The sequence below is a fragment of the Schistosoma haematobium genome, chromosome 1 (assembly GCF_000699445.3).
Source record: "Schistosoma haematobium chromosome 1, whole genome shotgun sequence".
In the NCBI taxonomy this organism is placed as follows: Eukaryota; Metazoa; Platyhelminthes; class Trematoda; order Strigeidida; family Schistosomatidae; genus Schistosoma; species Schistosoma haematobium.
Genome location: NC_067196.1, coordinates 84658425 through 84672970, shown reverse-complemented (window position 1 = coordinate 84672970; position 14546 = coordinate 84658425). Strand labels below are relative to the sequence as shown.

The 14546-nt window shown below is 40.0% G+C and overlaps 1 protein-coding gene across 1 annotated transcript; it reads right to left on the bottom strand.

Annotated features, from left to right (window-relative positions):
• Window positions 1-1100: 1100 nt before the first annotated feature.
• On the bottom strand, window positions 1101-13210 carry TNFAIP8L3 (Tumor necrosis factor alpha-induced protein 8-like protein 3). The gene is made up of 2 exons (XM_012944972.2): window positions 13075-13210; window positions 1101-2465 (listed from the first exon to the last, which is right to left on the bottom strand). The coding sequence occupies exon 2, from the start codon at window positions 2347-2349 to the stop codon at window positions 1648-1650; it is 702 nt and encodes a 233-aa protein (XP_012800426.1). The 5' UTR covers window positions 2350-2465; window positions 13075-13210; the 3' UTR covers window positions 1101-1647.
• Window positions 13211-14546: the final 1336 nt, after the last annotated feature.

Here is a 14546-nt window from a genome sequence, read left to right as displayed (position 1 = left end):
TGGAATTAACTGAAGTATGAAGTTTGCTGTGCTGTAATTTTCCTCCATTATGACTGAGTGCGTTGCACTCGGCACTTCCATAGCATGATGGAGTGATATTTTCATCGTAGAAAACTTTATATTTTCGCATATATGCCAGCGAAATAGACAGATAAGGAAGCACGCCCTCCATAATGGATTACGATAGTGTAAATACTGATTCCAACTTTACTTGGGTTGATTGCCGGATGCAACGTCAAAAGTTCGAACGAGTGGACAGATGTGTTAAAAAAATAAACGACAGTTATTCATACGACTATAGCAGCTCACGTGCAATTCAGTTTGTTTACATTTAATTTGGTTGATCCCTTTTGTTAACTTATTTAACGGACAGAGAAATCCATCCAATAACAACTTATCTATACCATTTTACCTTTATTAATGTTGCATTTGTATGAATATGTATGCTTGAGCATTGTTCACTGCCTATGCATATATTCATTCTGCTAGTTTTAATATTAGTCGCTTAATTAATTCAATGATTCATTCATTTCCCTATGTATATATATGTACATTTTAATTCTGTTCATTGACTCGCTCATTCGACTCTCACGCTTCTCCGTTTGCTTTTCGGCACAACTCTTTCATGCTTTCTTACTAACGCCTGTTACTCCCAATGAAGCATAGGCCACCTTCGTGCTTTCTTATCGTACCTATAATTTTGGTTATTTGTGCATGGTGCAATAATAAACTTAATCAACATTTCATATTCACCTTCTGAATTAATACACCTTTAGGGCGTTATCTAGTAAGTTATCAGAACGAACTATATACGAAGTTTAAGGATTATAGTAAATACCGAACACAACAGCAATCATGAGCCCGACGTGATTTAAACACGCAACATTCTGATGAATACATCGTCGGGGCGTTATCTGGTAACAGTTATCAGGACGGACTATAAACAAAGTTTAAGGATTATATTGTCAATACCGACCACCACCAGCACACAACCACTAAAATACGTGTTTTCTTTAAAAAAAGAACAACCCTTATATAATACAGTGTACCTGATAATTAAAAACAAAATAAGAAAAACAACAGATAAACACAATAAACTACAATTTGAATTTTTATTTATTTAAAATTTATATCAAAAATTGGGTGTCATTTTCTCTTGTGCATGTATAGATAATAAGTAATTTTCATTAGAAAGTGAAAAAAAACACACAATCATAATCAAAAGTATAAAGAAGGGAAAACTGAATAAACTATATATTCATTATTATAATATACAATCAGAATATGAATACTATGCAGCATTAAAATACATACAATTACTTGTCATACATGGTATCCGAATAAGAATAATCATTCATAGAACGATAAGCATGTTTCCACAAAATGACAATTAGGTAGACATAAGTGTGTATGTGAATAATATAGGGAGAAAAAAATCACTGAACGTTCTGAACCCTAGGTAGATACATAAATCATCACCTATACCCATATATATATATATATATATATATATATATATATATATATATATATATATATATATATAATTCAATAGTTAATGTATACAAGTATCATAAATGTTAAGATCACAAAAGGGACAATAGTTATTTTTTTTATTCAATAATTAAATTGAATAAAAACAATATTCTATTTAATTTGTTCTAATAAAAGACTTAAATATTTAGCTAAATTACGAAGATGTGCTTTTTTTATTTCATCCGCTTTTGGATCATATACAGAATCAAGAAATTCGCTTGAACTTAATACATTAAATACATGTTTAATACGTTCAATTGATTTTTGACTTAAATATGATGATACAGCTTGACATATAATCTCTTTACAATCATCTATTTGTTCTTTAATAAAATTATAATTATATGTATATTCAGTTTGTGCAAAACTTATTAATGTTAGACCAATTATACGACTTTTCTCTTTAATTTCATTGATATTTGTATAATCTTCTTCAGTTAAATTTTGTTGTTTTGATATAACACCAATTTTTCCAATTGTTTTAATTAAATATTTATATAATTGTTTTACATCTTTTTCAGGTTTGATATGTAATTTCATTAAAGAACGTAAAGATTTAAGTGATTCATAAGCTCTTTTACCAATTATTGATTTGATAGATTGATCATTTTGTAGAACTCGACCAACAATACGTTTTTGTGCACGAAACCAAACAGATTGTGAATTCTTTCTGTCTAAACCATTATTTAATTTAATTTCATCATCAGAACTTAGACTGATTTCATCATCGTCATCATTTTCATCATCATCTTTGTCCAGATGACCATTATTACATGGATTTCCTAAAGTATATTTCTCAATAGGCGTCACCATAACTTTTGAATAAGAAAAAAAATCAATCAGAATGAAAAAGACAATTGAATTGGCAAATCTTGGAGAATTAGTTTAACAGTTAATGTAGCGAAACTTTTAACGAATTTTTCAGAGGTCTAGAAAACAAAATGATAAATTAAATTAATTAGAATAGCAAAACTTCTATGAACAAAATTCATTTAGACAGCAAAATTATCGTATATATAGTTATGAGAAAACTCCACCTTTAGCACTTCTAGGGCTACTGCCGGACTGAATCCCGGGTAAAGAACGAGGGTGGGGTGTAAGGTCAGCAATCTTATCCCGTAGAAAACAACCTTACTAAAAAAAACGCTAACCCAAATAAATAAACTAAAGCATTTAAACTTTGACCTATGGATTCAAGGACATTCATTCAGAAGAATCAAGACACCTTATGGTGGAAGACGAGATTCTTCGGAAGTCACATGGCCGATGCCCCTGCTAACAACCACAGCAACAATTAATATAGGTACATGGAAGTTACGGACAATGTGGAAGACTGGGAAGACCGGTCAAATAGCAACGGAAATGAGGAAATATAACTTGATCGTGCTCGGCATAAATGAAACCCATTGGACCCAAGCTGGACATTAATGGTTAGATAAGGGAGAGATGATGCTGTACACTGATTACGAAAAAGAAAATGCTTCACACACTCAGAAAGTTGTTCGGATGTTGTTCAAAGAAGCCTGAATAGCATTCATAGGATGGGAATCTCATGGATCTAGAATCATCAAAGCATCCTTCAAAACAAAGAAGGGGGAATCACAATGAATGTTATCCACAGTTACACACCCACTAATGGTGGCAACGACGACGATAAACATCAGTTTTATGAGAGACTGCAATCAATCAAGGTGAAGTGCTCAGGAATGGACCTGAACATCCAGGTACGAGACCTAAACACCAAAGTCCGAATCGACAACACCGGCTATGAAGATATCATGGTACAACATCGAGTGACAGGGAGAAACGAATGAGAATGGTGAGAGATTCTCAAATCTATGTGCATTCAACAAAATGTTTACAGGTGACACGATTTTTCCATACAATCACATTCACATCACTACATGGGTCTCACCAGATCACACTACAGAGAATCACATCGGCCATATTTGCATCACTAAAATATTCAAATGAACAATGGAAGATGTGAGAACCAGGAGAGAATCTGACATAGATTCCGATCACCATCTACCTGATGTTTGCTAAGATGGGACTGAAGCTAGGGATGCACTGGACAACTGGAGAAACAGCATTGGAAAGGTTCGTCACAGCCTTCCTTCGAGATACTAATAAACTCAACCAATTCAAGATAACTCTCGAGAACAGGTTTCAAGCCTTATAGGATCTTCTGAAAGAAACTACCATGGAGGACAATTGGAAAGGGATCAAAGAAGTACTAACTTCAACGTGTCAGGTGGTACTGGGCCACAGGATGCATCATCATCATAAATGGATCTCTATGAAAACCCTGTCTCAGATTCAAGAAGTGAGGAACAAGAAGACAGCAATCAACAACGGTCGAACATGCACACATAAACACAAGGAACGAGCTGAATAAACAGAAGCAAACAAACAAGTGAAGAGGAGTATTGGAGTTGACAAGCAGAAATACATGGAAGACCTGGCAACGACAGCTGAAAACTCTGCGAGAGGAAATATCAAACAACTATATGACACGACGAAGAAACCGACACCGAAATATAGTAAACCAGATAAACCGGTCGACGACAGAGAAGGCAAGACAATCACTGATATTCAAGAACAACGAAACAAATGTGTGGAAAACTTTGAGAACAGCTTAAATAGACCAATTTCATCGAACCTACCAGACATTGAAGCAGTAACTACAAACCATCCTATAGCTCTTCCCACACCAACGATCGAAGAAGTCAGGATTGTCATCAAACAAATCAGGAGTGGGAAAGCAGCACGATCTGACAACACACTACATGAAACACTGAAGTCACATATAGAAGTAAGTGCAAACATGCACCACGTTCTATTCAGAAATATTTGGGAGGAGTGATAAATGCCACTTACAGACTGGAAAGATTGACACCTCATCAAGATACCAGAGGGAGGTTATCTGAGCGAATGTGAGAACAACAGAGGCATCACACTATTATCGGTATGAGGAAAGGTTTTCGACAGAGTATTGCTGAATCGTATGAAAGATTCAGTAGACACCAAACTTTCAGATCAACAGACCAGATTGCGTAAGGATTGGTCGTGCACAGATCAGATCGTGACACTACGGATCGTCGTTGAACAATCAACTCTGTGGAAGTCGTCACTATATATCAACTTCCTAGACTATGAGAACGCATTTGACAGTGTGGACAGGTGAACATTATGAAACCTTCTTTGACACTATGGTGTGAGTGACTGAGGATATAGTCAACATCATCCGGAATTCATACGACGGACTATATTGCAAAGTCGTGAGTGGAGTGAAGCTGACAGATGCATTCCAAGTGAGGGCCGGTATCAGACAAAGTTGTTTACTCTCACCCTTTCTCTCTCTTCTGGTCGTTGACTGGATTATGAAGAACTCGACATCCGAGGGAAAGCATTTAGTACAATGGACAGCATGGATACAACTAGACGACTTAGACTTTGAAAATGAGCTGACACTTGTATTCGACAAACGAGAACAAATACGGCTGAAGATAGACAGTGTGGCATCAGCAGGCCTCAACATATACAACGGAGAAAGCAGGATTATTTATTTGAACACATAAATATTAGTTCAAAGTGGCGCGGAAATAATGTGTGCAACACAAGTCACTTGATCTATATGTGCGCAGTGATACTGCCCGGGTGTACAGACCAAAGCAGGTGGTTTTATTGAGGGGCCACACCCGGAGTCTTCTACCTAAAGGTCTGATTCACAAGGCAGTGGAGCAACGTCAGGAGATGCAGTCCTATGGTTACCCGTGACCAACAACTGATTTATACGCTACACGTTTCCTCGGAGTCTTGGAGCTCATATGCATCATTGGTTTGGAATCAGGGTTTCCCAACTCCTCTATGTGGATTCTCGATATTCACCAACCCGAATAAAGCGCCGGGGAATGACTTATCATCCTGTCAATTTTGTAAACAACACGCCCGTCGTGAGAAGGCAGTGAGTAGGGATTTGTTGGCAATTGTCGTATACGCATAGCCATGTGAGAGCATTTGGAAAGGGAGAGCCTACTCTCCACCCTCGGTCGTACCAGGGCATTTGGGGGCAAAAAGCAAGATCCTCAAATACAACACGGAGAACACCAACTAACCCAATCACACTTGATGGATAAACTTTGGAACAGGTGGAATCTCTGACACCTGGTCAGTATCATCGATGAACAAGGAAGATGTGATGCAGATGTACAGGCAAGGATTGGAAAAGCAAGGGTCGCATTACCACAATTGAAGAACATATGCAATTCAAAACAACTGTCTGCAAGACAACATTAAAGTCACAATCTTAAATGCGAACATCGAAACAGTTTCATTGTACGGAGCTGGAACTTGGAGAACTACCATGACCATCATCAATAAGGTACAAGTATTTATAAATAATTGTCTACGCAACATACTCAATGTCAGTTAGCCAGATACTATCAGCAACGGCCAAATGTGAGAGAGAACAAACCACAAACATATGTGCATGTGGTTAATGTAGAATTCTTCAACTACCTATTCGCGGGTACGAACCTCGCTTTAACATCTTGATAATTGGGAAGTGGAGGTAGTATCACTGCCTTTCATTGTGGTTAACAGTTGGATAATTAAACGTATACTTAATGAATAGGTTACTTTCTGTATAGATAATTAGTTTTTGAACGTAAATGAAACGAAGATCTTTGCAAAGATGATCATGCATAAAACAGTCAGAATAAAACTTTTCAAAACAAAGATTATATGGAACAAAAAATATACAATTATACATATAAATGAAATGTGATTATTCATTTTTAAGCTTGGGGTATTATCTAGCCCCCAAATGCCCTGGTATGGCCGAGAGCGGGATGGGTCCGCCCACCCTCTCGAAATACTCTCACAAGGCCACGCGTATACAGCTTCTCCCAGGGAAGTCCTACTCACTGCCTTCTCGTGACGGGGGTGTTGCTTTATTTATTACTTACTTGAACACATAAATATTGGTACAAGAGAGCAACAATATATATGCGCCACACAAAACAATGAGAATTCGAAGAGAAAGCAAAAAGAGGGAAGGAGCGTAACAAAAAAGAGAACAATGATGAAGAGGTTGGTGTAAGGTAGTGTAGTAAAAATAATAGTAATAATGAGGGAAGCGGAAAGGTACAATCAGAAAAAATCTTTCAGTTAAGGAAGATACAACCACTTTTTATGAAGAAAGTAAAAGAGGGTTACAGCAGGATCGCCACTGGCTTCTATTCTGAGCCATATCTAATAACGTCTCTAGTCACTGTGTAGCACCATCTTCCGAACCCCAGCCAGGGAGTCATGAAGGACCACCTCATTTGGTGGATCAGTCGTCACCGGTCATGGAGGGCAGGACAGTCTGACCGATATTGCCGGAGCAGCAGGCCAGTTGAACTGCCCTTCGAAGAATTCCGCCAATCGTCCAAGACGTCGATGGATGTTAGTGATTGGCATCCCGTCGTCCTCGCAGATTGTTTCGCTCACACCAGACTTCTTGCTGTCAGTGGCTCGGATGAGTTGGAAGAGCTTCCGGTAGTTACCAGATGCAGCTGCTGCTTTCAACTCATTAGCACGCTCCGACCACCAGGCTTCTCGGTCCTTAAGCAAGCTTTGCCCAATTTCCTTACGTAACATCCTTCGTTTGTGATCAAACTCACGGTCACCCGGAGTATACCGACGGGCTTCAATGAGTTGTAAGGAGCCTGAAGAAACCCAGTGCCTATAAGCGGGACGTTTCGCGAACCTACAACTGACTGTACCCGCCATTTTCATGGCGTCATGCAATTGCAACCAATGCTCATCAATACTTTTCGGTGTACTGGTAGCTAGCCTAGAAACTACCTCGGTTCGATACTTACTAGCAACAGAAGTTGCAACCAGCTTGCTAACATCAATCCGTTGGTGGCGGTCACTTCGTTGTCCACTGAAAAGTAAGGTAAGATTGGCGCAGACCAAGGCATGGTCAGAGTCCAGATAGGTACTCCAAAAGGGGCGGCAGTCTTGTACACAACGACGCCAGCGGTAGCTGATCGCGATGTGATCAATCTGAGTCCAGGCTTGGGATGCAGAGGGAGGACGCCAGGTGACACATCGGCGATGACTGTGCCGAAAGTTAGTGCTAGCCAGAAACAGGTTGTAGTTTGTGCACAGTTGCAGTAGACGGTCCCCGTTATCTGACCTGCGACCAACGAGTCCCCATCGGCCACCTAAACGACTCTTCTGTGCCCAGACGCCTGACCTGAGCATTCAAGTCTCCGGCTAGTACTACAATATCTGTCGAACGCACTTTCTGGAGAAGAACAGATAACTGGTGGTAAAACTCATCCTTGATTGCATCCGGGCTGCAATCTGTCGGGGCATAGGCGGAGATGACGAAAAGACATCGTTTCTCACGCCGATTTCTTCTCACTTTGATGGAACTCTCTAATCTAACAGCACATAACCGAGCGTTAATGGGGATCCAATCGATTAGTGCTGCCTCAGCTCTAGCGCTTAGTGCGAAACCAACGCCAGCAAGACCAGACGATGCCACAGGGTCCCCGGACAGGCGCACGTAAAACAAGCTTTTCGAAGCGACAGATGGAGAGCGAATTTGTAGTACTTCACCAGAGTCTTGAATACGGGTCTCGGATAGACAGCAGACATCGATATTAAGACTTTCCAAAGACATAGCTAGCCCTATCTGTTGTCCGACCTGCATAAGTGTGCGAACGTTCAAGGCAGCCAGTTTGAATGGTGCACGTGGTTTCAGAAACACTGCTTCAGTGCTCATATTCGGTGGTAACATACAATTTTCAACCGCACAGTGACTCGAAAACGTTTAGATACAGTCGAATTTCCACCAAAGACGAGCCGCTGTATAAGTATAAAAGAGGGTGAATAATGCGGTAAATAATAATGATAATAATAATCATTTGATTGTTATTCGAAGCGAGAAAAGTAGTTTCCATAGATATAGAGAGTTCATCATTTGCGTGTGGGCTGCGATACTGCCTGGGTGCCCAGACCGAAGCAGGTGGTTACCTTAGGGGCCACACCCCGAGCCTTTGACCTAAAGGTCTAGCCCACAAGGCAGTGGAGCATCGTTAGGAGATGCAATCCCATGGTAGCCAGTGACAAACGATTGGTTCATACGCCATTTGTTCCCTCAGGATACTGGAGCCCATGTGCACCATTGGTTTGGAATCCGGTTAAAGCGCCGGACATTCGCTTTTCGTCCTCTCATTTTCGTAAACAAACACCCCCGCCCCCAAATGCCTTGGTACGGCCGAGAGTGGGGAGAGTCCGCTCTCCCTCTCGAAATACTCTCACACGGCCACGCGTATATAGCCTCTGCCAGGGAAGTCCTACTCACTGCCTTCTTGTGGCGAGACCTTGTGGGCTAGACCTTTAGGTCAAAGGCTCGGGGTGTGGCCCCTAAGGTAACCACCTGCTTCGGTCTGGGCACCCAGGCAGTATCGCAGCCCACACGCAAATGATGAACTCTCTATATCTATGGAAACTACTTTTCTCGCTTCGAATAACAATCAAATGATTATTATTATTATTATTATTTACCGCATTATTCACCCTCTTTTATACTTATACAGCGGCTCGTCTTTGGTGGAAATTCGACTGTATCTAAACGTTTTCGAGTCACTGTGCGGTTGAAAATTGTATGTTACCACCGAATATGAGCACTGAAGCAGTGTTTCTGAAACCACGTGCACCATTCAAACTGGCTGCCTTGAACGTTCGCACACTTATGCAGGTCGGACAACAGATAGGGCTAGCTATGTCTTTGGAAAGTCTTAATATCGATGTCTGCTGTCTATCCGAGACCCGTATTCAAGACTCTGGTGAAGTACTACAAATTCGCTCTCCATCTGTCGCTTCGAAAAGCTTGTTTTACGTGCGCCTGTCCGGGGACCCTGTGGCATCGTCTGGTCTTGCTGGCGTTGGTTTCGCACTAAGCGCTAGAGCTGAGGCAGCACTAATCGATTGGATCCCCATTAACGCTCGGTTATGTGCTGTTAGATTAGAGAGTTCCATCAAAGTGAGAAGAAATCGGCGTGAGAAACGATGTCTTTTCGTCATCTCCGCCTATGCCCCGACAGATTGCAGCCCGGATGCAATCAAGGATGAGTTTTACCACCAGTTATCTGTTCTTCTCCAGAAAGTGCGTTCGACAGATATTGTAGTACTAGCCGGAGACTTGAATGCTCAGGTCAGGCGTCTGGGCACAGAAGAGTCGTTTAGGTGGCCGATGGGGACTCGTTGGTCGCAGGTCAGATAACGGGGACCGTCTACTGCAACTGTGCACAAACTACAACCTGTTTCTGGCTAGCACTAACTTTCGGCACAGTCATCGCCGATGTGTCACCTGGCGTCCTCCCTCTGCATCCCAAGCCTGGACTCAGATTGATCACATCGCGATCAGCTACCGCTGGCGTCGTTGTGTACAAGACTGCCGCCCCTTTTGGAGTACCTATCTGGACTCTGACCATGCCTTGGTCTGCGCCAATCTTACCTTACTTTTCAGTGGACAACGAAGTGACCGCCACCAACGGATTGATGTTAGCAAGCTGGTTGCAACTTCTGTTGCTAGTAAGTATCGAACCGAGGTAGTTTCTAGGCTAGCTACCAGTACACCGAAAAGTATTGATGAGCATTGGTTGCAATTGCATGACGCCATGAAAATGGCGGGTACAGTCAGTTGTAGGTTCGCGAAACGTCCCGCTTATAGGCACTGGGTTTCTTCAGGCTCCTTACAACTCATTGAAGCCCGTCGGTATACTCCGGGTGACCGTGAGTTTGATCACAAACGAAGGATGTTACGTAAGGAAATTGGGCAAAGCTTGCTTAAGGACCGAGAAGCCTGGTGGTCGGAGCGTGCTAATGAGTTGAAAGCAGCAGCTGCATCTGGTAACTACCGGAAGCTCTTCCAACTCATCCGAGCCACTGACAGCAAGAAGTCTGGTGTGAGCGAAACAATCTGCGAGGACGACGGGATGCCAATCACTAACATCCATCGACGTCTTGGACGATTGGCGGAATTCTTCGAAGGGCAGTTCAACTGGCCTGCTGCTCCGGCAATATCGGTCAGACTGTCCTGCCCTCCATGACCGGTGACGACTGATCCACCAAATGAGGTGGTCCTTCATGACTCCCTGGCTGGGGTTCGGAAGATGGTGCTACACAGTGACTAGAGACGTTATTAGATATGGCTCAGAATAGAAGCCAGTGGCGATCCTGCTGTAACCCTCTTTTACTTTCTTCATAAAAAGTGGTTGTATCTTCCTTAACTGAAAGATTTTTTCTGATTGTACCTTTCCGCTTCCCTCATTATTACTATTATTTTTACTACACTACCTTACACCAACCTCTTCATCATTGTTCTCTTTTTTGTTACGCTCCTTCCCTTTTTTTGCTTTCTCTTCGAATTCTCATTGTTTTGTGTGGCGCATATATATTGTTGCTCTCTTGTACCAATATTTATGTGTTCAAACACAAATAAAAATAAAGTTACAAAGCGTGTTTTTTTCCTGGTATTGAAATATTCAAGGTCAGAGAATGTTCATAAGCAATCCAAATGGTAAAGATCCATTGCTATTAACAATGAACTGAGGTTTAAGTAATTCATGTGTTCAGCTGCATGAGATGGCAAACTTCATTAAATAATTTATAAGTTAGCACTAGAAGATTGAATTCGATTATCAATACTAGTGCTCAAAATACGTCTTTGCATAGAGTTTGCCCAAAAAGCCTGTTGTATATTAAAATGATCGAGAAGGCACATAAGGACATGCAAAATGTCACACAACGTAAACTAAATATAAATTAATTTTTTCTCATAATTCAAAGCTTATGTGTAGGCCAATCATTCATAATCCACAGAGGGTCTGGTGCACATGAGCGTTATTTCGATTTGCCAAAGCACATTACGATGGTGAGGCAAAATTAGCATAATAAGTATTAGAAAAAAGAAATACTGTAGTATTAACGATAAAATGTTCAAAGGTTGAGTATGTGGTTCTCGATGGAACGAAAAGGCATTAATGAAGTGATACTTGAACCAGGAAAAGACAGAGAGCGAATTCATCCGCTCCATTCTGACAATCTTGGAGTCATTCTACCTACTATCTTCAGCTGCTGATCACAAATAGGTCATCTGTATATATTCAAATAACATATATAGACAAACAGTCACTTCATATGCTGATGCGGCATTTTGGTTTGGTCTCCACTATCTTCCCTATAACCTACTATATCTGCAAAAATTTCCCGAACAGGTAAGTAGTGTTTGATTACTTAGTTGTTACGACCAGTTACATCTGCCAAGTGGAAACCACACAGATAAACGTTAGCAGGGTTAAAGTGTGTAGTATTCTGACAATTCTCTCAGTAACCAACTTATGGTCTAAAAACGTTAGCTGATATAAGGAAAGCAATGAGTCAGAAGTACATCCACAAAACACTTGATAGTTCGGAGGCATAAGGAGGTCATACGACGTATTGTGTTCACGTCCCCATGTAAACATCACGAATTCAAATTTATCAGCAAAATTAGTGGTTAACCACAGTTATAACATTTTATATTTGAGGTTCATTTACGCTTAACTATTCATTTATTTAAAGTTTCGTGTCTAGAGTTAGGTAAAGAATAAAGGACTGGATTATGGAAAGCTCAAGCAAAGGAAAAATAGCATTCAGATGAACCATAAAATCAAAACCCCAACAAGCAAAAAAGTGTCTCAAACAAGTTCAACTTTATCATTATTAATGGATATTTGCTGTTATTTAGACAGAAAACTTAAATTAACAGTAAGTAAGATGATATCATGAAATAGCTCCTGTATTTTCAAAGCCTCATATAAAACACCGGATGGCAAATGTGTTTTCCAACTAATGAATCAGGCTATTCAAGATTTAGACAATAAAATCATTCATAGTAATCACTCAGATCGGTAAAGTTTGAATGATGCAGCATTGGACTGAGGAAAACTAATATGTTCAGTCGAACGCTCATATTTCTGAGTCATGAAACGACAAGTCCTACAAGTTTACTTAAAACCCTTATATACACCTGGAACATTTATATTTGAGAACGTAACTGCTGGTGACTTTAAAATACACAAAAATACCAGAATACGATTAATCAACAAAGGAACCGTGGAGCTTTTTACAAAACACTTTCCATAGGACACTGGTGAGTAACATATATGCGACGAGTATCCAATCTTTGTGACAAGCTAATATTCGATTGATTCCTTTGCCCTCGCACGCTGACGCTATGATACGATTCCAAAACTTCGCTGTCAACCAAGGTAGGCAGATCAGCTACTCCCCTACACTAATCTAAGTTGAATTAATAGTTGATTAGGAGCTCATTTTTCTTGAGTACAGTTGAGTGCGTTGCTAGGATCATTCATGGCAAGAATATGATTGCACTACACGTCACAATTTATAAACAATCAAGTCGTTGTATTTATCAAGATTTAAAAAGTTAGATATAGTCAATATAAAAGTGACATATGTATATCTTACTTAATAACGTGAACAAGTAAGAAATTTGTAATGAACCAACCTACAACAATTTGTCAGTTTGCGGAATTAAACAATAGTTATTGTACATTAGATAACTCAGTTATGCAAGTCCAGGTCGATTTCAAAATAGAAAAATTATTTTTATAGCCCCAGGATTAATTAATTTACTCCCGTATCAGTCGATTTAGGCCTTTCTACAGGCTGAAACGGTTTAAATATTTATGGAATGAATAGGAAAAACCTCCAGGTTGGAACCTGGGTGTTTTAGGAGTTATAAAGAAAAATATTAGTGAGTTATAATGAGACAACATTCTGAGCCCTTTCAAGTATGTCAAGTTTGTTCGTGAAAGACTCCAATGTAAATACTTTCATTTGACTACTCGTAAAGTTGAGAACGTTTACCTATAGCTCGTTCTACTGCACTTTATCTCTAGCTTCTGGATATCGCCTTTGCGTGTGTATTTGGACTGAGCTTATATCAGTACACTCCACGTATCTATAAAAATTGTTGCTGTGATTGTTAAAAGAGAAGAATCTTGACTTTCATCATGAGGCGTCATAATTCTTTTGAATGAAGATTCTTCGATTCGGAGGGCAGAGTGAAGATGCCACAGGTGTTTAAAGCTTGACAACGCTTTAACCAGTAACACCTTCTAATATAAAGCGTACCCATCAAGTGGAATCGAAAGACAGAAGCGAGGAAACTGGAAGATATATTTGTTAGGCTATCAACATATCGAGGATCGTCTGATCTAATCTGGCTAGCGATTGCACGGGTTGCTGAGCACGGTGTTCCCACTCGTGATCTGGTGCGGATGCCTGACCGAGCGCCTCCAGCTAGGTGAGTCCATTAAAACATATGGTCAGCATTCGATGTCGAAAACTTACAGAGCTATTTATTTTGGGGATTTATTTACCGCTACAGATCACTCCCCCCAGTGGGGTGGTGATAAACCTAAGACGTGGCCAGCCAGAAGTTTAAACCCAACGAGTTGTTTGTTGGTCAACACTCTTCTGATAGCTTGCTGGGTTTAGCAGCGTCTGGTCGTCTTTCCTTACTATAAGGGACCATGAAGTACAAAATAGTGAAAAAAAGTACAATGAAAATTTTGGTTCCTCGTAAATCTCATCGTTCTTTTCAACATCTTTTCCAGCAGTCCTGTAAAAAAGAAAAAAGAATATGTAATTGCATGCCGAAATAAACTCGTACGCACTTTAAGACACAAAGTTGGAGAAAAACGGAAAATAAACTCATGTACATGTGATAGCGTAAAAGCGAATTTCACAAAATGTTTTCTTAAAAAATTTTTAATATACATATTAGCAGAATAATAAGTATGTATAAATATAAGCATATAAAAATCGATTTTTTTATTATTATATGTAATGCCATGGAAAATCGAGATGGAGCAAAATGTTAACTGGTGTCTTACGTGCAATAGCCGTTTACATGTTCTGGAAATCTTTCTCTT